The following is a 25,942-nucleotide window of genomic DNA, read 5'->3' as shown; positions in this document are numbered from 1 at the left end:
GGTATTTGTTAAATCAAACTGTAGTTAATCAAAAAATGCAAGTACAGGGTTTCTTTTCCTTGTTGTTGCACAATAAAGCTGCACAATAACATTTTCAATTTGTAAATGAAAAATATGTACATATGTAAAATAATTAACTTAAGCAGCATACTAACGCATATCTGTATGATACATCTTCCACCTCCTGTTATTCACATTCATTTAAGACATAATGGACTGTGTCTGAGATCAATACCTCATCCAGATTAGCATTCTTAGGGAACTTTGAGTTTTAAAATGGGATTGAGCACTTTTCACAAAACAAAACACAAAACTCTGTTAGTGTCAGGTTGGTGTTTGTGTCCACCATAGACTGTAAACAATATGGACACGTCGTCTTCAGTGCCTCCCATTGACGAAAAGTTAAGTGTTATTTGCTTATAGAAGAAAAAGATTAATTCCCACAAAGCTGCAATGCCTTTTGATTATTTGATCAAAACTTCTCTCATGGTACACTTACACACCCACACATACGAGAGAAGTGCCAATCATATGCATATTCCACATTTTATCATAAGTGTGGGGACATGCATTGGTCTCGGTCTTGACTCGGTCTCGGCCTGTCTTGGTCTTGGTCTTGGTCTTGACTCGGTCTCGGCCCTTCAAAGTCTTGGTCTTGTCTTGGTCTCGGTTTAGGTGGTCTTGACTACAACACTGCTGGATAAATCAGCTTTTTGAACAAATCATTTAAATCAGTGATTCAGTGAATAAGAGATTAATATAGTCAAATGATTCGTTCCTGAATGAATCAGTCGTTTGAATGAATCGGTTGAATTAACAGTGACTTGCTGCTGCCTCGTGGCGGTTTTAGTTTCACATTTAAAGAATCTTTTAACGTTTTAAATCATTTCAAATATCAATATTCAACGTTGTGTTTAATCAATCAATTTTATTTATATAGCACAATAAATACAACAGTAGTTGGCCATTGTGCTGAACAAGAGGATAAATACATAAATATAATGCAATAATAAAAAATGAGTTTACATCAGAAACACTAATTTGAAGTGATGTTTATTTGATGCTAATTTGATGTTTAAAACATCAAAACGTCATTTATGCAGGTTATTTGCATTACTGCAGGTTCTTTGTGTCTTATTATACAAATTATCATAAAATTAACACAAATGATGCATCCATATAATAAGGTTAAAATATATATATATACTGTAAAAGCAAAAGTGTAAACTAATTAAGTCTCATTTAGTTCAAAGCGATAGTTCAACTATAAATGAGCCTGTGCTGTTTATCTGCAGGGCGTCCCAGATGTCGTGTCTTTGTTTCTTCAGGAGAACACAAATGAAGATTTTTAACTCAGCCGTTGCTCGTATAATGCATGTCAATGGGGTCTAATTAGAATTAGACATTCGCTAACACACCTACATCTGGGATATCCTGCCGATAATCATCACAGGCTCATTTCTGGCTGAGCTATCGCTTTAAGCCTACACTTATATCCATCACCACCTGAAAGCTCTTTCAGTAGCTGAGGTCGACTAAAAGCCTCGAAGTCATCAGGGTTAAAGTGGAGAAAACAGACGTGCATCTTTAGGAAGTTTTGTTTGTCCGCAGGCAGCTTCTCTTCTAGTCACGAGGAAAGCAGTGAAGACTTGCATTGCTTCTCCTGCTGCCCTTCGACTGATAATCACAGCCAAAAGCCGCACAATGTGTCGTCATCTGAGTTTTTTCCAGTTGTGTTGTGGGAAAAATAGCAACAGTCATTAACTGCGCACCTACACAAAATGGCCCACGATATATTAAAACAATGTGGATTTTTTTAAATAACGTAAATCTTTCATGAGTTTCCACTACAGATTTCATTAAGATACATCAGTTAAGCTACTCTAAAGGGTTAGTTCAGCCAAAACTGAAATGTCTGTCATTAACTCCTCTCCCTAATGTCGCTCCACACCCGTCAGACCTCCGTTCATCTTCACACACAGTTTAAGATATTTTATATTTAGTCCGAGAGCGTATGCAAGTGTATGCACACTATACTGTCCATGTCCAGAAAGGGAATAAAAACATCATCACAGTAGTCCATATGAGACATCAGTGGGTTAATTAGAGTCTCTTGAAGCATCCAAAATACATTTGGGTCCAAAAATAACAAAAACTACGACTTTATTCAGCATTGGCTTCTCTTCCACGTTTGTGTTCAAAGCTTCGAATGGTTATGAACCAACCAAGTCTTAACCCCAGGGGTTTGCTTTAACCCTAACCCTCACATCATAAGTTGTGTGCTTGCTAATGTTGTCCTGGTTCTGTAGAGGTCACGGCCCGTGAGCACGGCTCCACGAAGAAGCTGGCGGCCCAGTCCTGTGCTCTCTCTCTGGTCCGCCAGCTTTACCATCTGGGGGTTATTGAGGCCTTTACAGGACTGACCAAGAAGAAAGAGGGAGAAAGCGTGAGTTTAACAGCCCAGCTCAAGGTCTTGGAGGTCTGTGTGTTTATTGGCGACTCTAACTTCCTGTCTGGGTCGTTCTAGGTGGATGTATATGAAGTGAATCTCAGTGATGATTTGCCACAGCAATTGCACAGTATTGTGCAAGAACTGGGCCTCCAGATCCCTCCTCCGGTAAGTGTTGGACTTATTAGTGCATGACTTAAAGGCATTTTTTGCAGTGTTATCAGTGAGTGTGTGCTGATACCTCTGTCCTGTGTTAGCCTGGGGACTCCAATAGCCCCGTGTCTCTGGTTCAGGGTAAGCTGGCCCACTTCGAGCCCTCTCAGAGGCAGAGCATGGCAGGTGTGGTGCCCTGGTCCCCACCGCAGGTCAACTGGAACCCCTGGACCAGCTCCAACATCGACGAAGGCCCGCTGGCGTTTGTGAGTCTGCTCTTCTGCGATTAACTCTCTAACTGAATGATATCAGCTGAATGCACTGCAAATAACGCTGCTCTTTAGTATTTTTTTTTCTTGTTTCCAGTCCAGACATCTAAATATTCTTAAATCAAGATGCATTTCCTAGATCATTAAAACGATACAAGATATTTTGCTTGTTTTCTGGGGGAAAATATAAAAATGAAGAGAGTTTTTGCTTAAAACAGGCAAAATGATCTGCCAATGGGGTGAGAAAAATAATCTTATTTCTGTTTGGGACGGAAACAAGAAACAAGATTTCAATCAGAAATTCTCACCCCATTGGCAGATCATTTTGCTTGTTTTAAGCAAAAATCTCTTCATTTTGATTTTATTTTCAACAAAAGAAGGAATATCTTGTTCGTTTTACTGATCTAGTAAATGCATCTTGATTTAAAGGGTTAGTTCACCCAAAAATGAAATGTCTGTCATTAACTCCTCTCCCTAATGTCGCTCCACACCCGTCAGACCTCCGTTCATCTTCACACACAGTTTAAGATATTTTATATTTAGTCCGAGAGCGTATGCAAGTGTATGCACACTATACTGTCCATGTCCAGAAAGGGAATAAAAACATCATCACAGTAGTCCATATGAGACATCAGTGGGTTAATTAGAGTCTCTTGAAGCATCCAAAATACATTTGGGTCCAAAAATAACAAAAACTACGACTTTATTCAGCATTGGCTTCTCTTCCGCGTTTGTGTTCAATCCTCAAATAAAGATTCAAACGGTTATGAGTCAGTGAATCGATTCATGATTCGGATCGCCAATGTCTCGTGATTTCAGCAGTTTGCCACGTGATCCGAATCATTGATCGATTCGCTGACTCATAACCGTTTGAATCTTTATTTGAGGATTGAACACAAACCCGGAAGAGAAGCCAATGCTGAATAAAGTCGTAGTTTTTGTTATTTTTGGACCCAAATGTATTTTGGATGCTTCAAGAGACTCTAATTAACCCACTGATGTCTCATATGGACTACTGTGATGATGTTTTTATTCCCTTTCTGGACATGGACAGTATAGTGTGCATACACTTGCATACGCTCTCGGACTAAATATAAAATATCTTAAACTGTGTGTGAAGATGAACGGAGGTCTTACGGGTGTGGAGCGACATTAGGGAGAGGAGTTAATGACAGACATTTCACTTCTGGCTGAACTAACCCTTTAAGAATTGTTAGATATTTAGAATAGAAACAAGACAAAATTACTAAGTAAGAAGAGCATTTTTTGCAGTGTGTAGTGTTCTATACCTACCTCGTGTTTTGTTTTGCAGTGTACCCCAGAACAGATCAGCACAGACCTGCAGCAGGAGCTCAACTATCAGCTGGAACACGACACGAATCTGCAGACGGTGAGACAAAAGCACACTCCAGTAAAGTCGGGAGTTTTTCTTAAAGTGTTAGATCAGCTAGAAATGTAAATTGTGTGATTAATTCCTCCTGTGGTTGGACAGCCGTTAGACCTCCGTTATGAGTCAATGAATCGATTCATGATTCGGATCGCCAAAGTCACGTAATTTTAAGCAGTTTGATGCGCGATCCGACTCATGAATCGATTCACTGACTCATAACGGTTCGAATCATGAATCGATTCACTGACTCATAACGGTTTGAAGCTTTGTTCTGAAACCGGCCATCACTATATAAGTCGTTATTTAGTTGTTTAGGTCTATTCTGGCCTCTTCATCAATGATTGTAGAGCCGCTGTAGTGAGATGGGCTTTGTAACGACGTCTTTAGTGCCTTTATGGGTCTTGAGAGAGGAAATGACATTGGTGTCAATGAAGGCCTTTCTGAGCCATCGGATTTCAACACTAATATCTTCATCTGTGTGTGAAGATGAGCGGACGTCTGACGGCTGGCCAACCACAGGAGGAATTAATCACACAATTTACACTACGGGCTGAACTAACCCTTTAAGCAGTTGGTGTTGTGAACTAGCGGCATGTTCTTTGTACAGATTCTAGGTGAACGAAGTCAGCTGCCAGTCAAGAACTTTCAGGAGGAAATAATGTCCGCCATTCACAATAGCCCAGTGGTCATCATTCGTGGAGCCACCGGCTGTGGGAAGACCACGCAGGTTCCTCAGTACATCCTGGATGAGTTCATACACCAAGGCAGAGCGTCTGAATGCAATATCGTAGTTACACAGGTGAGTTGAAATGCTTGATTATTTTGTGTGCTTTGTCACCATGACACGGGTTGGGTACCGAAACCTGCTGCCTATATAACCGGTATGCAGAGGACCAAATCAGAACGCAGATTTCGGTTCCTCATTTCAGTGCCACTTACAACGGTACCGGTTTAAAAGTACCAGTTTGGCAACGGTACCGGTTTAAAAGTACCAGTTTGGCAACGCTACCGGTTTAAAAGTACCAGTTTGGCAACGCTACCGGTTTAAAAGTACCAGGTTTAAAAGTACCAGTTTGGCAACGCTACCGGTTTAAAAGTACCAGGTTTAAAAGTACCAGTTTGGCAACGCTACCGGTTTAAAAGTACCAGGTTTAAAAGTACCAGTTTGGCAACGCTACCGGTTTAAAAGTACCAGGTTTAAAAGTACCAGTTTGGCAACGCTACCGGTTTAAAGTACCAGGTTTAAAAGTACCAGTTTGGCAACGCTACCGGTTTAAAGTACCAGGTTTAAAAGTACCAGTTTGGCAACGCTACCGGTTTAAAAGTACCAGTTTGGCAACGCTACCGTTTTAAAAGTACCAGTTTGGCAACGGTACCGTTTAAAAGTGCCGGTTCGGCAACGGTACCGTTTAAAAGTGCCGGTTCGACAACGGTACCGTTTAAAAGTGCCGGTTCGGCAACGGTACCGTTTAAAAGTGCCGGTTCGACAACGCTACCGTTTAAAAGTGCCGGTTCGGCAACGGTACCGTTTTAAAAGTACCAGTTTGGCAACGGTACCGGTTTAAAAGTACCAGTTTGGCAACGGTACCGTTTAAAAGTGCCAGTTCGACAACGGTACTGTTTTAAAAGTACCGGTTCGGCAACAGTACCGTTTAAAAGTGCCGGTTCGGCAACGGTACCGCTTTAAAAGTGCCGGTTCGGCAACGGTACCGCTTTAAAAGTACCGGTTCGGCAACGGTACCGCTTTAAAAGTACCGGTTCGGCAACGGTACCGCTTTAAAAGTACCGGTTCGGCAATGGTACCGCTTTAAAAGTACCGGTTCGGCAATGGTACCGCTTTAAAAGTACCGGTTCGGCAATGGTACCGCTTTAAAAGTACCGGTTCGGCAACGGTACCGCTTTAAAAGTACCGGTTCGGCAATGGTACCGCTTTAAAAGTACCGGTTCGGCAATGGTACCGCTTTAAAAGTACCGGTTCGGCAACGGTACCGCTTTAAAAGTACCGGTTCGGCAATGGTACCGCTTTAAAAGTACCGGTTCGGCAATGGTACCGCTTTAAAAGTACCGGTTCGGCAATGGTACCGCTTTAAAAGTACCGGTTCGGCAACGGTACCGCTTTAAAAGTACCGGTTTGGCAACGGTACCGCTTTAAAAGTACCGGTTTGGCAACGGTACCGCTTTAAAAGTACCGGTTTGACAACGGTACCGCTTTAAAAGTACCGGTTCGGCAACGGTACCGCTTTAAAAGTACCGGTTCGGCAACGGTACCGCTTTAAAAGTACCAGTTTGGCAACGGTACCGTAAAAGACCCAAATGATACCCAACCCTATTCATAACCCATGTTCTGACTTGCTTCTGCTGTGCCTCCTGTAGCCGAGACGGATCAGTGCGGTGTCGGTGTCGGAGCGAGTGTCGTTTGAGCGAGCGGAGGAGGTGGGCAAAAGCTGTGGCTATAGCGTGCGCTTTGAGTCTGTCCTGCCCAGACCTCATGCCAGCATCCTCTTCTGCACCGTTGGTAAGATCTGGATCTGAATATGAATCTGGATCTAATCTGGATCTGAATATGAATCTGGATCTGAATATTAATCTGGATCTGAATATGAATCTGGATCTGAATATGAATCTGGATCTGAATATGAATCTGAATCTGTGACTGTCCCACTGCATGGGCTGAGATAAACTCGTCGTCTTCACTTATTCAGGGGTTCTGCTGAGGAAGCTGGAGTCTGGGATCCGTGGCATCAGTCATGTGATTGTGGATGAAATCCATGAGAGGGACTTGAATGTAAGTCATTGGGCCACTGAATCTGCATTAACGACAACAGCTGGGGCAACAGCCTTAGTCCTAATGGGTTGTTATCATGGCTATCAAAATCCAGTGTTTTGTATTTTGCGTACGTGAGTTTTTGTTGTAGATGTCGATTTAAAAAAAAAAAAACCTTGTGTATTGTGCTAATTAATTGAGATTTCTTACAGCTCTTACAGGCTGTTGGCCTTGTCTGTTTCGTTGCTTCTATTGCTCTCCCCTTTTTGTAAGTCGCTTTGGATAAAAGCGTCTGCTAAATGATTAAATGTAAAATGAAAATGTAAGTCTAGCGCTACCGTATCACTACAAAAAATGCTCTTCTTATTTAGTATTTTTTTCTTTTTTCCAGTCCAATTATCTAAATATTCTTAAACCAAGATAAGGCATTTACTAGATCAGGAAATTACAGGCAAAATGATCGGCCAATGAGGTGAGAACAATAATCTTATTTCTGTTTGGGACGGAAACAAGAAACAAGATTTCAATCAGAAATCAGATTATTTCTCTCACCCCATTGGCAGATCATTTTGCCTGTTTTAAGCAAAAACTCTCTTCAGTTAGATTTTATTTTCAACAAAACAAGAAAAAATATCTTCTGTCGTTTTACTGATCTAGTAAATGCATCTTGATTTAAGAATTGTTAGATATTTAGACTGGAAACGAGACAGAATGACTGAGTCAGAAGAGCATGTTTTGCCGTGCAGCTTGACCTCAGTATCCTCTGGCTATATTGACCGGTGTGTTGTTCTGCCCAGTCGGATTTCCTGCTGGTGGTGTTGAGAGATGTGGTCCAGGCTTACCCTGAAGTGCGCGTCATCCTCATGTCTGCCACCATCGACACCACCATGTTTAAGGAATACTTCTTCAACTGTCCTGTCATCGAGGTGCATGGACGCGCGCATCCTGTGCAAGGTCAGGAGCAACGTTTTCCAATGCACTCTTAGAATGTAAAAAATAATAAAATTATTTAATACTAACATCCTCACATATTGGATTAAAGGGTTACTCCACCGCTTTTTCATATTAAACTCTGTTATCCCCTTAACTAAGCCGAGTTGACACACACCTCTCTCGTCTCAGTGTGTGCTCTTAATCTCTCTGACGCGCGGTGACAATCTGATAGCGTTTAGCTTAGCCCACTAAGCCCAGTTCATTCACTATGGTACCAAACAGAGATCAAGCTAGACGCCGCCAAACACCTCCACGTGTTCCTCTATTTAAATACAGTTACACCAATAGCTGAACGATCAAGTATAATGGCAAAATAAAACGTGGCGCTTTTCTAATTGGATTAAAAAGCAGAACTATAGTGTATGGCTCCTCCCCCTGTAGCCAGAAATGAGGGGGAGATGTGAGGGAGGATTTTTCAGTCGGGACTTTTTACTGCACCGAGTCGAAGTACTCTCAGAAGTGCTATTCCGCCACACATTATAGTTCTCCTTTTTAACCCGCTTAGAAAAGCGCCACGTTTTATTTTATGTCCCCATACTTGATCGTTCAGCTATTGGTGTAACTGTATTTAAATAGAGGAACACGTGGAGGAGTTTGGTCGCTTCTAACTTGATCTCTGTTTGGTACCATAGTGAATGAACTGGGCTTAGTGGGCTAAGCTAAACGCTATCAGATCGTCACCGCGTGTCAGAGATTAAGAGCACACACTGAGACGAGAGAGGTGTGTGTCAACTCGGCTTAGTTAAGGGAATAACAGAGTTTAATATGATAAAGCGGTGAAGTAAAACTTTAAATATTCCTATGTAAGTTTGGAACCCATTGCTTAATAATAGAGCATTAATTTGCAATGTGCTGACTGTAAAACACTGAAATCATTTCAACATCCTGATGGATTATTTGTGTTTTTCCATCTCCAGAGTATTTCCTAGAAGACTGCATTCAGATGACTCAGTTCGTTCCGCCACCAATGGACCGGAAGAAGAAAGATAAAGATGAAGATGGTGGAGAGGAAGAAGTATGTTGTGTGTGTGTGTGTGTGTGTGTGTGTGTGTGTGTGTGTGTGTGTACAGGAGTTTCACTCAGTCTCAGTCAATCTCAATCTTGAGTACCTATAGAGTAGTATTGCATCCTTCATATCTCTGAAAAGTCTTTAGTTTTATTATATTTATAAAAGAAAGATATGATTTCCGAATAAAAACGAGGCTGGAGGCGTATCAGTGGGCGGAGCAGTAGCCTAAGCATTATCTTTAAGAAACTTTGAGTTATAATTTTATTTGTTTAAGGACCATTGTTTAGCACTTTTATATTTAGTTTTTTCCTCCGCTGCTCTCCCGCCAGTTTTGTGTACCTTTACACCCTAATGGCTACATTATAGATATTGAGACCGATATTGGAAATAAGGAATCTTATTAAATAAAGATTATATTTAATTATATAAAAAATATCCCAAGTAAAATCTGGAAATAAGTATTAGTTCAGAAGGGAAGCATAAAAAAAAAGAATATTTCTGTTCTTTTGACCTTTCTCTTCATCAAAGAGTCCTAAATGTTTCACATTTCCACAAATAATATTAAGTGTATATAACTTTTCATCATTGATAAGGAATGTTTTGTAAAATTGTTATAATTAATTACACAATACAGTTTTTGTTCATCAAATAAGTGCAGCTTTGGTGATCATAACCGACTTAAAAAATACTTTTGAACACTATTCCTACTATAAATAAAACGTGCTTTGAAAAAACAAACAAATTGGCTACACTGCAGTCCACTAACACGTGTCAAACCTCACTGAAGCCGAGATATTAGACACACACAGATATTAAACTGCATCAGATGATCCTAGTAGTGATCATCTGCTGCATCGGTTCTCTTTACAACTGTTTTAATTATCCTTGTTTTTATTTTTAATTCTTACACCTGGTTTTCTTATTTCTCATGCATATGTTATTACTAGTTTAATTAATTTCTATGTGAAGCACTTTGAATTGCCATTGGGTATGAAATGTGCTCTACAAATAATCTTGCCTTGTCCAGGGATCGCTACAACTAAAACTGATTTCAAATAGCTTAACTAACTAAACATGGGTTACTCCACGTCTGTGATGGTTTAAGAGATGTCCGTAGGGGTTGCGATATTGACCAAAAAATTATATCTTGATATTTTCTAGGATTTTCTCGATAACTATAATTAGACGATATTTTGCTGAGTGTGTTATTGTAATGCTATCTTGGTGCTGGTGATCATCAATCTCCTAAAGTTTTTGATATTCTTCATATACTGTGTGGTGGTCAGTTCACAGCAGTGGCAGATATCATCTTTTTCAAAAAGTTTAAATATATTTTTTCCTTTTTGAGTATTTTACCTTTTTACATGGTGTCTCACATGTAAGTCACTTATTAAATTCTTGTTTAGTAAACGTGTATAAAATCAATATCACATTTGTTATCATGCTGATATCTGGATTCTTCCTGTGATATTTATTAAAAACCCATGCAGTGAAAGCGTGCATCCGCACTAGTCTAATCTTCAAGACTACATCACGTAGTGTACGCACACACACTCTGGGTGTGTGTGTGTGAGGGATATACTCGATAATGTCAGATCGCACATCGTTAAAACGACAATTACGATGTTACCGCAGACGATATATATCGCACAGACCTCTATATGTCAGTGTCTGAGATGAGGCTGTTTGTGTGTTCCTCAGGTGAACTGTAATGTGATCTGTGGGCCGGAGTATAGCCCTGAGACCAAGCGGGCCATGTCTCAGCTGAATGAGAAGGAGACCCCGTTCGAGCTGATCGAGGCTTTGCTGAAGTACATCGAAACGCTGCAGGTTCCTGGAGCTGTGCTGGTCTTCCTGCCGGGCTGGAACCTCATCTACTCCATGCAGAAGCACCTGGAGATGAGCCCTCACTTCGGTCTGATCATATCACACACTCAACTAGGGCTGGGCAATATGGGCAAAAAAAAAGCATGCATTTAAGACAAGTCTACTCACACAAAGTGCAAATAGTGTGTCTTGTTGGCTTTTCACTAGCTCCGCCTAAATGCCTGCCTGTGCCAAACCAGATTAAAAATGTTACGATATTCGAGATATATCTCTGTTTGCAAGTGCTTTTAAATAATAAAAAAAACATGATTTTCTTCTGCCCCCATAAAAACAACAAAAACCATTTTGATTAAATTAAATGCAAAATGTTTACTTCGCCGTGTTTACTACAGATGAAGTTTACATTTTAGTGATCAGGTTGGGATGACCCAAATCTTATTTTATTTTTGATAAAATAAATGCAGGCTTGTTTGTGAAAGAAATTTCTTCTGCTCATCATTACAGATAGTAATGTGTCCAAACGTGTGGCCTGTACTGCACATAAGTCTGGTTCTAATGTGTAGTGAACAGTTGAAGCACAGCTCTGCACTATCTGCCTTATCTGGCAATGTTCTTTGGGGAAGTATGCTCGAATTTAAAACAATCGATATTGATGATATTTTTAAATTTTATATTGTCGTCAAAATTATTGCGATATTATCGCTAATATTCGATATATATTACCCAGCCCTAAACTCAAGTCAGATCTTTTCTCCTGATATAATCCCCTAACTTCTCCATATGACTGACAGTGAGTCCTCCAATGTTGTTCCTCTAAGGCGGTCACCAGTACCGAATCCTGCCGCTTCACTCTCAGATCCCCCGAGAGGAGCAGAGACGAGTGTTCGAGCCCGTCCCTGATGGAGTGACCAAGGTCTGGAGGGCATTTATTCTTCAGGTTAGGAGCTGATGGATTCGTTTGCTTTAAACTGTTCTCTCTCACTCCACAGGTCATTTTGTCCACAAACATCGCTGAGACCAGCATCACCATCAACGATGTCGTCTATGTCCTCGACTCCTGCAAGTAAGCAGCTCCTTTAATCAAAATTAAGAGTTCATCCAAAAAATATAAACTCATAGGGGAGTAATTATATATCGCGACATAAAACTATAACGATATGTAGCGTTGATGGAAACGATATGATTTGCGATTTGTTTTATTATAGTAGGCTTGCTGTAGTCGGCCTGTTTATAAGCTATAATTCAGCCAAACACACATTTATAAATGTGCCACACATGTAAACTCAGTCATCATGAACTCACCATGTCATTTTCTGTTTAACTTCCGAACACAAATGAAGATATTCTTTATGAAACCTGTGGGATTTCTGTCCCTCCAATAAAGGTCCATTATTCCTCTCAAACTTAAAGGGTTAGTTCAGCCAAAAGTGAAATTTATGTCATTACTCCTCTCCCTAATGTCGCTCCACACCCGTAAGACCTCCGCTCATCTTCACACACAGTTTAAGATATTTTATATTTAGTCCGAGAGCGTATGCAAGTGTATGCACACTATACTGTCCATGTCCAGAAAGGGAATAAAAACATCATCACAGTAGTCCATATGAGACATCAGTGGGTTAATTAGAGTCTCTTGAAGCATCCAAAATACATTTGGGTCCAAAAATAACAAAAACTACGACTTTATTCAGCATTGGCTTCTCTTCTGCGTTTGTGTTCAATCCTCAAATAAAGATTATGAATCAGCGAATCGATTCATGATTCGGATCGCCAGTGTCTCGTGATTTCTGCAGTTTGACACGCGATCCGAATCATGAATCGATTCACTGATTCATAACCGTTTGAGTCTTTATTTGAGGAGTGGGTTAGTAGTAATTATTTTAGGTGAAATATTTATTTGATGTACTGTATGTCGTCTCTATAATCTCTGTTTTGTTCAGAAATGTTTTTAAAATAAAAACTGTGTGTTATTCAGGCAGAAAGTGAAGTTATTCACTTCTCACAACAACATGACGAATTACGCCACAGTGTGGGCCTCCAAGACCAACCTGGAGCAGAGGAAGGGGCGAGCCGGCCGGGTCAAACCGGGCTTCTGCTTCCACCTGTGCAGCCGAGCGCGCTTCAACAAGTGAGCCGTGAAGAGGGGTCACGATTTCATACTAAACTCACCTTGCAATATTTACTGCCATATTTGAAGATAATACCTCCAAATGAAGGTTGCATTGCCCTAGTTGTAATGCTACCTCACACAAGTCAATTATTTATGTTTATAACGCTTTACCAACGATGATTGTGTCAGAGCAGCTTCAGTGTTAAACAGGACAATACTGCAGCAGAATTAGATTTGGCTGTACAGTCGTTCTGGAGTAAACAGTGATGTTATCAGCTTATTTTAATTTATCATAGAGAGACAATGATGGCAGATCAGTATTATAGTTTATAGAATTAAATAAGACCTAATTCATTTATTTGTATGTTTAATTGAATAACTTGGATCATAATGTTAGTGTCCCCAACTGAGCAAGCCAAGCCAAAGGCGACCAAAGGAACCAAAACCATGATGGAGAAAAAAAAACCTTAGAGAAACCAGACTCAGTTCTCCTCTGGCCTATTAAAGGGATAGTTCACCCAAAAATGACAATTCGGTCCTCATGTTTCTCCAAACCTGTATGAGTTTCTTTCTCCTGCTGAACACAAAAGAAGATATTTCTATATATTGATAGAGCAACCATTGACTATCATAGTATCTTTCCCCTTGCTATGCTAGTGAAGGGTTGCTCTATCTGCTTCGGTTACAAACATTCTTCAAAATATCTTCTTTTGTGTTCAGCAGGAGAAAGAAACTCATACAGGTTTGGAGCAACATCAGGAGAGTAAATGAGGACCGAATTGTCATTTTTGGGTGAACTATCCCTTAAACACACTGATTATTATTCTGGCAACATTACAGCTCAGAAATCATATTAGATTGGAATATTCTACATTTCTGGGTATCACGCCAGAGACGGCTTATTGAGGATGGTGCGTTGATCATACAAGAATATGAGTATTTGAAAGATCGGAGTTATTGCGCCAGAGACGGCTTATTGAGGACGCTGCTAAAAATGCTCTTCTTCCTCAGTATTTTTGTCTTGTTTCTAGTCTAAATATCTAAAAATTCTTAAAACAAGAAGTATTTACTAGACAAGCAAAAGTAATTGTCTTGTTTTGGGGAAAATAACTCCAAATGAAGAGAGTTTTTGCTTAAAATAAGATAAATAATCTGCCAATGGGGTGAGAAAAATAATCTTAATTCAAACAGAAAACAAGATTATTATTCTCACCCCATTGGCAGATTATTTATCTTATTTTAAGCAAAAACTCTTCATTTTGAGTTATTTTTTCCCAAAGTAAGATAATAATTTATACTTGTCTAGTAAATGTTTCTTAATGTAAGAATTTTTAGATGTTTGGACTAGAAACAAGACAAAAATACTGAGGAAGAAGAGCATTTTTTGCAGTGGATGACGTGCTGGTGAGGCAAATTCAGAGGAGATGCCGTTTGACAGTCCGATGTTTGTTTGTATGCAGGCTGGACACCCACATGACTCCGGAGATCTTCCGCACGCCGCTGCATGAGGTGGCCCTCAGCATTAAGCTCCTGAGACTCGGAGCCATTGGAAACTTCCTGTCCAAAGCCATCGAGCCGCCTCCGCTGGATGCTGTTATTGAAGCGGAGCATACGCTGAGAGGTATCCCACTTCTGACAACAAACTGTAATGGCAACAAAATTAACTCTGTCACTTTACTGAATAAGAGACAAAAATTAGCCAATTAAAATTATAAAGGTTTATTTCTTGCAAGAAAGACCCACAGTCAACACAGCAGAGTCCTGCACGGGTTCGGGTAACCGACGGGTCGACCCGCAAATTTTGCTGAAAATGGAATAAAAACTGTTATTTTTGGACCCAAATGTATTTTGGATGCTTCAAGAGACTCTAATTAACCCACTGATGTCTCATATGGACTACTGTGATGATGTTTTTATTCCCTTTCTGGACATGGACAGTATAGTGTGCATACACTTGCATACGCTCTCGGACTAAATATAAAATATCTTAAACTGTGTGTGAAGATGAGCGGAGGTCTGACGGGTGTGGAGCGACATTAGGGAGAGGAGTTAACGACAGACATTTCACTTTTGGCTGAACTAACCCTTTAAACACAGCACAGAAGTGTCCTGCATGGCAGACACACATATTAGCTCCTGTATGAATACAAACACACTCTAAATAATCAATATTCTTCATCAGTGATGATAATTTTCCATAACAGGCTCTAATGTCTTCATGCTGTAATAATGCTGAATGAACCCCATCCCACAAGCCTCTGTTGTTTCCCAGAGCTGGATGCTCTCGACTGCAATGATGAGCTGACTCCGCTGGGCCGCGTGCTGGCCAAACTGCCCATCGAGCCGCGTCTGGGGAAGATGATGATCATGGGCTGCATCTTCAAGTACGTTTCATCCTCACAATCATAGCAATCTCACAAACCTGTCAGGGCACATTTAACCCCAATATTAAAATATATAATTAGACATGCATATACACTTCTGTTCAGTCTGGGGTCTTAATTTGACCTTCCACAATTGAACGCCTTAATGTCTTAAAGGGTTTATTACAGTCTAGTCCTGAATAAATGTATTTCTTTCAAATCTCACTGAACATGTATGTATTGTCATATTTTTTTATCGTGTGTAATTGTGTTTAATAGGCTGATCTTCCACTATAGCCTGTTGTATTGACCTGTGTGTGTGTGTGTGTGTGTAGTGTTGGCGATGCGGTGTGCACCATCTCCGCCGCGGCCTGTTTCCCCGAGCCCTTCATCAACGAGGGCAAACGCCTCGGCTTCGTTCATCGGAACTTTGCAGGCACTCGTTTTTCCGATCACGTGGCTTTACTCTCCGTCTTCCAGGCCTGGGATGAAGTCCGGTGGGTCCAGAGGCCACTGAGCTCAATCTAGCATCATGACTGTTGTGCTTTTACATTTTAATTTCTTGAGCACTGCTAAAAATGCTCTTCTTCCTCAGTATTTTTGTCTTGTTTCTAGTCCAAACATCTAAAAATTCTTAAAACAAGAAGTATTTACTGGACAAGTAAAAGTAATTGTCTTGTTTTGGGAAAAATAGCTCAAAATGAAGAGAGTTTTTGCTTAAAATAAGATAAATAATCTGCCAATGGGGTGAGAAAAATAATCTGAATTCAAACAGAAAACAAGATTATTATTCTCACCCCATTGGCAGATTATTTATCTTATTTTAAGAAAAAACTCTCTTCATTTTGAGTTATTTTCCCCAAAACAAGACGCTAATTTGTACTTGTCTATAGTGTTGGGTGAAATTAGTTACTAAGTAATTAGTTACTCTAATTTAATTACTTTTCCCTTGAAAAAGTACGGTATGGGATTACTCTTATTTTTTCTGTAATTTAATTAGTTACTTCTAATGTAATTGAACTAAATACTAAATATAATTATTAGTGCTGGGCAACGATTAAAATGTTTAATCGCGATTAATCGCATGATTTTCTGTGATTAATCGCAGTATGCGCAAAATTCAATAATGAATACAAAAGTGCTGCTAAATGAACAAAAGTGCAATAACATATGGTTTGCAAACACTTTGAACAAATAAGGTGCTTTTTACAGCAGTTAAAAGTTCGTAACAGTTACAATATATCTTGTAAATATCAACTTAAACATTAATCTAATTAAAGTAAATTGGTGGTCTACATCTATTGATTGTGTAGTAATATTCTCATCAGTGTTCTGTCAGCTTTAACACAGGCCGACTTAAATCTGCATATATGTGATATTCACCCCAGGGCGTTATTTAATTTTATAAAGGCCGTTTTTAAAAAATCGTATTAAATGTATGCATCATCTTTCCTGTTAAATTCTTACATTTGATTAATAAATTCAGTTATAATAGTAAAGACACTATAGGCTGTTACCAATCAAATTAAATAATTTAAACTGCAAAAAATACAGCTGCAATAAATAATGTTATAAGATTGATGTTCTCAATAAAACACGCGATCATACTTTTACACATACAACCCAATAGGGGGCAGCGAGTGATCGTCTTCATGAGCGAGTCATTGAGTCGTTTATTCAAATGATTCATTCAAAACACTGAATCATTCAGTAACACAACACCGCGCTGAGTGTTGCTTTCCTCTGGAACTATTTCCGTCGGTGAAATCATCGGTGAAGTGGAACAAAAATAGGTTGTTTGGATCTAAAATGTAAGTAACTTAATATTAATTAGGCTACTGTTTATTGAACTAGGCTACTCATGCTACACAATTCACGATTGCAAAGTCGACTTGTTTTATTAACAATTTCATAGATCATAAATATCAACAACTACAGAAAGCTCAGTTTTACCCCAGTGTGTTTCTTCTGTGAGTTTATATCGCTGCTCAATTGTTTTGATTTCTCCACGAATGTCTCTCAGAGACGGGCAGCGCGAGCCTCAACGCGACTAACGCACCAGAGGCAGAGATACACCCATCAATCACTGTTAACATTGAATATAATAAAAAGCAAAAAAACTAAATCTTAATCATTCTCGCGTATCTGATTATTTTATAATTTTATTTGTCCCAGACAAAGAATGTCGAGCCCTTGGCTTAGGCTGCAGACAGCGCTGTATTCTCCTGACCAATGGTTTGTCTGTGTGTGTATTCTCCTGACCAATGGTTTGTCTGTGTGTGTATTCCCCTGACCAATGGTTTGTCTGTGTGTGTATTCTCCTGACCAATGGTTTGTCTGTGTGTGTATTCAGAGGCAGTGAGCAACCGCCTTTTAATATAATAATAAATAACTGCATTAATGCGTGATAAAATAATTGTCTGCGTTAATTAATAAATGCGTTAACGCGATAATAACGCATTAACTTGCCCAGCCCTAATAATTATACATAATACAATAGTGGAATGAACATCAACATTTTAAGTCTAACTTTAAAATGCATGTTTTTTATGTATCCTTCTCACATTGTAATACTTTGGTCAGTTAATAAGAGTAATTTATGTAGTTTCATATTATTTATTTGAATGAATTAAGAGCTGTTTGGTCAAGGTTGATACAGGATTTAGAAAGTAATTAAAAAGTAATGAAATAATTTTTGTAGAGTAATTTGTACAGTAATCTAATTACACTATTGAAGATGTCATTAGTAATTAATTACTTTTTTAGAGTAACTTACCCAACACTACTCTAGTAAATGTTTCTTAAAGTAAGAATTTTTAGATATTTTGAAACAAGACACAAATACTGAGTAAGAAGAGCATTGTTTGCAGTGAGTGATTTGTAATGGAACTGTTTTCTGCTTGATCAGGATGGGAGGTGAGGACGCAGAGATCAGGTTTTGTGAGCACAAGAGGCTGAACATGCCAACTTTGAGGATGACCTGGGAGGCCAAGGTCCAGCTAAAGGAGATCCTTGTTAACGTCGGCTTCCCTGAAGGTTAAACCCTGCTTCTCAATGCACTTCTCTGCTGTGCTACACATGTCGTTTGAGTTTCTGAGTTGGGTTTGTTTTCTCTGTTTCTTGTAGAGTCGCTCCTGAATCAGGTGTTTAATAACGTGGGTCCAGATAATAACCTGGATGTGGTGATCTCTCTGCTGACATTTGGCTCTTACCCCAATGTGTGCTACCACAAAGAGAAAAGGAAGATCCTGACCACTGAGGGACGCAATGCTCTCATTCACAAATCCTCAGTCAACTGTCCCTTCAGCAACCATGACATGACGTATCCATCTCCCTTTTTTGTCTTTGGGGAAAAGGTTGGTTTTAAAGTCTTGCTTGAAACTATTTTTAAAGTTTCTACTTCATTTAGACTCATCAGACTTAAACCATCATTTTCTACATGCTAGTCAGTTGCAGGTGATATTAAAGGCATAGTCCAGCCAAAAATGGAAATTCCTCTCCCTCAGCTCATCTATCCATCATAAAAGTGCATCTGCTTTTTTTTATTCTTTTTTTTTAAATATATTTTTTATATATAAATTATAAGTGATTGTATTCGTCTGAAAGAAGAATGTCTTGAGGGAGAGGAAAACATGGGCTTATTTTCATTTTAAAGTGAACTCTCCCTTTAAGGGGTGGGATATTCTCATTCTAGAGAGCATTTGATTGGATAAACTACTGTGTAGTGCAAGATGAGTCATCAATATTTTTAGTCCGTTTTTCTGGAAGAGACAGTTTGACACAGAAAGAGAAAGTTTGGGGTCTGTAAGATATTATCAAAGAAATGTATAAGTTTGTTTACATTGATCAAAACTGACTAAATACTTATCCATTAATCACAGAATGTATTTGTGTCCACAAGAATATGAAGCCAGCCCACGGTTCTCAACACTGATCATGTGAAATGTTTCTTGAGGACCTGAAAAACCCAAACTTGAGAACGGTCTAGCTTAAATCTGCTAAATGTTTCTTTTCTCTCGATGTTTAGGAGCACATAAGTATAGTTTGTGTTTGTGATTACAGATCCGAACTCGAGCCATCTCTGCCAAATCAATGACCCTCGTCAGTCCTCTTCAGCTCATCCTGTTCGGCTCGAAGAAGATCACGTCCAATGGAGAAGTGGTTGAGCTTGATGACTGGTATGTTTATCCTGAAGCAGATCCACAAAAAAACCACTGCTTCATTCTTGAGGCTGGAATTCTGGGAGAAAACCAACTATTTGCAGGGAGCTCAACAAATGAGAATTGTTCCATATTTGAAATTCTTACATATTTGGGTCGTTAGCAATCCGGATCTATATCTAACACCAATAGATCTCTACCTGTCACGATAATATATATAACTCCTGATGTTAGAGAAACAATTACAGAAGAATAAAATGAAACATTTTTGTTAACTTTTGGAGCTTGTAAGGGTTTAGTTTGAGCAGATGTTTAATCCCATCATCATCTGTCCTCCTCAGAGCTCATTTACATTCAGCATCTGCTCATATTCGCCATCTCACGCATATTCTCTAAACTCATTTTCAACATCTTTAAAATCAAGATCAGCTTCTTGAGCACATCCATCCTCAGTGACATTGACACTAATATCTGATTGTGGTTAGATCTCTGCAGTAAATCACTGAGCCGTTTCAAGATTATGATTATTATTGCTTCGTTTTCTGTCTGAGTAACTATGAGTGAAACGTCACTTCATCAGTGCGTATAAGACATGTAGCGGTGAAGTGCATCTTTTTTGTCATTATAGATTAATTTATCATTGTGCAAAAAAAGAATTCGTACTCTTACACACCTCGGGTCGTTAGCGACCCTATACAATTTTGATAAACTAGTGGAAAGACAGGCATTCAATTATAATTCTACTATTTTTTTCTTGTTATATTGTTTATAATGGATTAATTGAGGAATACTAAGAAGGTCTAACTAAGAAATTAATGAGGAGGAGGGTAGTGACTGAGGTATGCATTTAAGGGTTAAAAATATCCTTCCTGCGCAGGCTGAAACTGAGGATTCCTCATGATGTGGCTGGAGCTGTGGCCGCTCTGAGGGCCGCGATGGAAGGCCTGGTGGTGGAGGTCACCAAAGACCCAGAATACATCAGGAATTTGGATCCCACAAACGTGCGCTTGTTGAACGTCATTCGCCTGGTGTCCAGACCCTCGTCAGCAGGCATCAACCTCATGGCCACGAACGCACGGTGAGATACTCCAACCAGTGAGGTGCGGGTTGATCCAAAAGTAGCAGTCACCCACAGAAACGAGAAATCCAAAAATATTTGTAATGATATTCCGGTCGAGGTCGGTCGGGTCATTTGAAATAAAGGTGCCAATTAAACCTTTGTAATATCTATAGTACTAGACAAGATACTATGAAGTCCATAGGCAAAGAGGACCTTCTGCATTCCAGCATAAGTGCAGCAGTGACCCACATTCAGAAGAAACCGGCTCAGTGACGGCTGATTCAATATTATTATACACGGCACGGGCGAAGCTAAAAATAAGCAATCTTCTGTTTTAGGTGACCAACGGCACCTTATAGGCCTTTTGCCCTGTCCTGATGCGGGACGACATGCCCGATTGGCATTTCCCAACACGCTGAACTGAGCAATGCCATTGGACCATTTAAATAGGCTACTTTTAAACGCATAGCTCAGTAATGTCAGATTTATGTAGTTTCTGAGAGGGGCAGGATCTTTGTTGGGAAAGTCGGGGGAGAGACGCCCAATTAGATTAGACTGGACAAACACATGCAGGATCTTAATTGTCAAAGGGATAGTTGAGCCAGTAATGAGCCTGATGTTGATCTGCTGACCCCAGGGCATCCACATGTAGGTGTGTGTGTTTCTTCAGGAGAACACTAATGAAGATTTTAACTCAACTGTTGCTGTGTGTCGGTCATATAATGATGTGAATGGGGAACAATTCTACGAGAGCAAAACCAACAAACATGCTTAGAGAACACACACACACACACACACACACACACAGCTGCTCCTGACGACACACTGATGTCTTAAGACACGAACCCATCGGTTTCTGAGAGAAACACAACAGTATTTGTGTTATTTTTACCTCATATCAGACGAATCTCATCTAGTGTTCCCATCCGCTATTACTGCCGTCTGATGAGGTCAAACTGGAGCGATCATAGAAATATATATATATTATGTAGATTCCTCATTAGTGCCTGTGTGGATCGGCCGAATGAGGAATCTACATAATATATATATATTTCTATGATCGCTCCAGTTTGACCTCATCAGACGGCAGTAATAGCGGATGGGAACACTAGATGAGATTCGTCTGATTTGAGGTAAAAATAACACAAATACTGTTGTGTTTCTCTCAGAGACCGATGGGTTCGTGTCTTAAGACATCAGTGTGTCGTCAGGAGCAGCTGTGTGTGTGTGTGTGTGTGTGTGTGTGTGTGTGTGTGTGTGTGTTCTCTAAGCATGTTTGTTGGTTTTGCTCTCGTAGAATTGTTCCCCATTCACATCATTATATGACCGACACACAGCAACAGTTGAGTTAAATCTTCATTTGTGTTCTCCTGAAGAAACACACACACCTACATGTGGATGCCCTGGGGTCAGCAGATCAACATCAGGCTCATTACTGGCTCAACTATCGCTTTAATAAAAAGAAAAGAAATAAATGAATAAACTGATGCTATGATGAGCATTTACTACTTTTAAAAAATGCGGGTTGTGTACAATATTTTCTTTTTTTTTTGCGGTCTGAGTTGCGGGCGGTTTAGTTGAAAACGTTGGTCGGGTGCGGAGTGTTTATACATATACATCACTGACTCCAACACATTTAGGATGGAGGACCTTGAGATGTTATAGTTAATTTAACGCATCTTATCTTTGGTTTTTACAGCTTTGGAGATGGCCCACGTCCTCCAAAGATGGCCCGTACTGATTTTGGAGGTGGAGGAGAGTTCAGGGGCCGTGGAGGCGGATACAGAGGTGGAGGATCGTGGTCTGGTGGAGGATACAGAGGAGGTGGAGGATATCAGGGTGGAGGTGGAGGTTATCGTGGAGGAGGTGGATACAGGGGGGGTGGAGGAGGTGGATACAGGGGGGGTGGAGGAGGTGGAGGCTTCAGGGGATCTGGAGGATACAGAGGAGGTGGAGGAGGATATGGTGGAGGAGGAGGAGGATACGGTGGAGGAGGTGGAGGATACGGAGGCAGGGGATCCAGAGGTGGGTGGGGTGGGAACAGGGGTGGTTATTAAAGCTCAACCACTTTTGAGATGGTAGGGGAAAAAATGTTATTGTTTTTTTTATCAATCTTTTCTCATTTTGTGTTATGTAAATAAAAATAGCATGACTGACTGACAGCCAGATAATAGCAGCCATTCAAAATGGCTCATTTGTGACCAATAATGTAGTTATCATTTTTAATAGATGGCAAATGCATGTAAACATGTGGTATTCTATTAAAATAGTTCCTTTTGTATCATTTCTCTATTATACTCTTGATCACTGATGTCCTCTGAGAAAGGAGCTCTTCAAGGTCCTGTGGGAGTTTTCAGATGTGTGGGTTTCTGCAGATGCTTTTCTATCCAGATCGAGTCCTAAAACTCAGCCACTCGTAGTTTAGAAGTTTGCATTTTCACAATAAAGTAGCACATTTTCATCATAATGGATTGCTAACTCTACTCTAATGTCATAATTGATCAGAGCCAATGAGTGTGTTGACATGTCTGCTGAAGTGCAAATCTGCTTTAGCGCTCTTTTGTTTGTTTGTTCATTTGTTCATGTGCACCATAAATGATATTGGCTAAGGCTAACTAACCGCTTTTATTGAACAGAAAATCCACGGCTCAAAATAAAAACGTGAATGTGTTGGACCAGAGTGCTTTGAAATTACCAGCACACACGGTTTAACTGAAGTGTATGCTGGGTAAATTCAAATGTTGTCAAAACATGTATTTATTATTTATATGATTGCCTCATATCTGACGTTTGTGTTTTTTTGGTCTCAGGGCTGAAGGCTCATGAGGACCGATAGAGGGCGCTTTAAACCCCAGCTCATGTGCAATAGATGTTTACTGACAGCAATTATTTAAAATGTATTAACCTCTGAATGACTAACCTAATCTGCAAACATAATGGTTTACATTTAAGTAAATGTCCTACCGTAAATACAGCTCTGGAAAAATTTGAGACCACTTAACATGGATTAATTTTTTTTCAGAGCTTTATATAGTAGTAATATGCATTGCTAAGGACTTCATTTGGACAACTTTAAAGGAGATTTTCTCAATATTTAGATGTTTTTGCACCCTCAGATTCCAGATTTTCAAATATTGTCCTATCCTAACAAACCATACATCAATGGAGAGATTATTAATTCAGCTTTCAGATCATCTACACATCTCAACATTGACCCTTATGACTGGGTTTGGGCTCCGGGGTCACATAGGATGTACTCACTTAAGCAAATAAGGGACCACAGCAAAAAAGAAAAGAGGCTCCATATCAACATTATCTCAATCTCATCTCTCCACTGTAGCCTTTTAAATGAGTCTAGCGTGTGATTTACATATCTTCCCATCACAGCTGATTGGATCTTATTTAGAGAAATGCTAATGTGGCCAGTTAATCTCCACAGTTGTGAACTGATTGATTGTTTCACAGCAGAGTTTGATTAAATCTGAGTAGTGTTATCTGGAGACTGGATCTGATGAGCATCTGAGACGGAGCTCCGGCAGAATATCAGACACACTCCAGCTCTCGCTTTCACATCAGTCCACGGAGCAGACTATTCCTGATAATCCAGTGCAGAGAAAGGAGAGTTAAAAAAATAATCTAAATAGCCAATTCTATCTGTTATTAATTTATTTAGGCTGATTTATTTGTATATATCGGGGTTTGCACAAGATGTTTAAAGTGCTTGAATATGACTTTTTAAAGTCTTTAAAAAACCGTAAAAAGAGTCATTTTTATGCCTGAATTTTAAAAAGTGCGTAATGAAAGACAACAATATGAAATTAGTGTTAAATTTTTATTGATAAAGCTGAATTTCCACGTGGGATGAGCGCTGCAGCCCGTCTGCTATAGAGCCGTGTCACATGACTGAGCGTGATATTGCTCATATAGATATATCATACCGCTTTCATTCTTCAGGGCAGTCATACTCATGAGGAAAAATTCAGTTTGAATAAGGAAAGCAATATTTTAGTTGCTTAGTTAAAGTTTCCAGCCATTGTTCTTTATTCATACCTTTTTATGTGTTTACTTTACATTATGAAAGACAAAGATATTGTTTGATAAGTGAGATCTGATTGTAGTTCCTGAAAACCCCAAAAATTACTGCTTGTAAGTCCTGGAATTTAATTTTACAAAATCTGTACGCACCCTAGTACACACCAATCAGGCATAACATTATGACCAGTGCTAACTGATCTCTTCATCTCCTGTTAGTAGGTGGGATATATTAGGCAGCAAGTGAACATGTAGTCCTCAGAGTTGATGTGTGTGAAGCAGGAGAAATGGGCAAGCGTAAGGATTTGAGCGAGTTTGGCCAGATTGTGACGGCTAGACGACTGGGTCAGAGCATCTCCAAAACTGCAGCTGTTGTGGGCTGTTCCCGGTCTGCAGTGGTCAGTATCTATCAAAAGTGCTCCAAGGAAGGACCAGTGGAGAACCGGCCACAGGGTCATGGGCGGCCAAGGCTCATTGATGACCGTGGGGAGCGAAGGCTGGCCCGTGGGGTCCGATCAAACAGACCAGCTACTGGAGCTCAAACTGCTCCAGAAGTTAATGCTGGTTCTGATAGAAAGCTGTCAGAATACACAGAGCAGCTCAGTTTGAGGCGTATGGACCAGTCAGGGTGACCTCTGACCCCTGACCCCGCCGAAAGCACCAACAGTGGCACGTGAGCATCAGAACTGGACCACGGAGCAATGGAAGAAGGAGGCCTGGTCTGAGGAATCACGTGTTCTTTTACATCACGTGGATGGCCGGGTGTGCGTGTGTGTGTGGTTTACCTGAGGAACACATGGCCCCAGGATGCACTATGGGAAGAAGGCATATCCGCAGACCAGTCAGGTTGGCCATAATGTAATGCCAGATAAGATCGTGTATATAAGTTAATTAGTTATGTGAAACAATTTAATAGGCATACAGTGGTTAGGATGCGTATCTGCATGATTAATAAATCAGGTAATATATATTATAACATTAAATTAAATAATTTTCATTAGTATTTCATTTTTACGTGTTCTTTAAACACACACCCCTCCCTGACAATATTCTTTTTTTAAGTCTGTACGAAGGATTAATCTAAAAATGGACCGAATGAGTGTTGGAGGAACGCTTAGTTGTATCGCATCTTAGAAACAATGCTGGTAAAATATTAAAAAAACAGCCCAGATAACATAACCCTCGGCTATATAAAGCTCTCGGACACACCCTCTCCTGGTGTGTGTATATAACAGTTCCTCTAGACTAGAGCAACAGCTCAAGCGCTGGTTATTCATAGCTCAGGACTCATCCAGACTGCGTGTGTGTGTGTGTGTGTGTGTGTGTGTGTGTGTGTGTGTGTGTGTGTGTGTGTGTGTGTGTG

General features: G+C 39.9%; 1 protein-coding gene across 1 annotated transcript in view; it reads left to right on the top strand.

Moving 5' to 3' along the window:
* Positions 1 to 22,826, top strand: part of dhx9 (DEAH (Asp-Glu-Ala-His) box helicase 9) — a 34,281-nt gene extending 11,455 nt beyond the window's left edge. Inside the window, exons 8-28 of the mRNA XM_067453469.1 lie at positions 2,310 to 2,446; positions 2,528 to 2,617; positions 2,707 to 2,868; positions 4,184 to 4,261; positions 4,869 to 5,060; positions 6,635 to 6,776; positions 6,964 to 7,046; positions 7,823 to 7,979; positions 8,936 to 9,033; positions 10,729 to 10,942; positions 11,673 to 11,767; positions 11,844 to 11,917; positions 12,830 to 12,982; positions 14,425 to 14,585; positions 15,237 to 15,348; positions 15,663 to 15,824; positions 18,236 to 18,363; positions 18,454 to 18,683; positions 19,390 to 19,505; positions 20,365 to 20,565; positions 22,247 to 22,826. Of these exons, the coding sequence (XP_067309570.1) occupies positions 2,310 to 2,446; positions 2,528 to 2,617; positions 2,707 to 2,868; positions 4,184 to 4,261; positions 4,869 to 5,060; positions 6,635 to 6,776; positions 6,964 to 7,046; positions 7,823 to 7,979; positions 8,936 to 9,033; positions 10,729 to 10,942; positions 11,673 to 11,767; positions 11,844 to 11,917; positions 12,830 to 12,982; positions 14,425 to 14,585; positions 15,237 to 15,348; positions 15,663 to 15,824; positions 18,236 to 18,363; positions 18,454 to 18,683; positions 19,390 to 19,505; positions 20,365 to 20,565; positions 22,247 to 22,604 (3,143 nt within the window). The 3' untranslated portion in view covers positions 22,605 to 22,826. The remainder of the gene's footprint in view (positions 1 to 2,309; positions 2,447 to 2,527; positions 2,618 to 2,706; positions 2,869 to 4,183; positions 4,262 to 4,868; positions 5,061 to 6,634; positions 6,777 to 6,963; positions 7,047 to 7,822; positions 7,980 to 8,935; positions 9,034 to 10,728; positions 10,943 to 11,672; positions 11,768 to 11,843; positions 11,918 to 12,829; positions 12,983 to 14,424; positions 14,586 to 15,236; positions 15,349 to 15,662; positions 15,825 to 18,235; positions 18,364 to 18,453; positions 18,684 to 19,389; positions 19,506 to 20,364; positions 20,566 to 22,246) is intronic.
* Positions 22,827 to 25,942: the final 3,116 nt, after the last annotated feature.

This window comes from Pseudorasbora parva, chromosome 9 (assembly GCF_024679245.1).
Source record: "Pseudorasbora parva isolate DD20220531a chromosome 9, ASM2467924v1, whole genome shotgun sequence".
Taxonomy (NCBI): Eukaryota; Metazoa; Chordata; class Actinopteri; order Cypriniformes; family Gobionidae; genus Pseudorasbora; species Pseudorasbora parva.
Note: the sequence above shows the minus strand (reverse complement) of the source record. Positions and strands in the feature narration are given on the sequence as shown.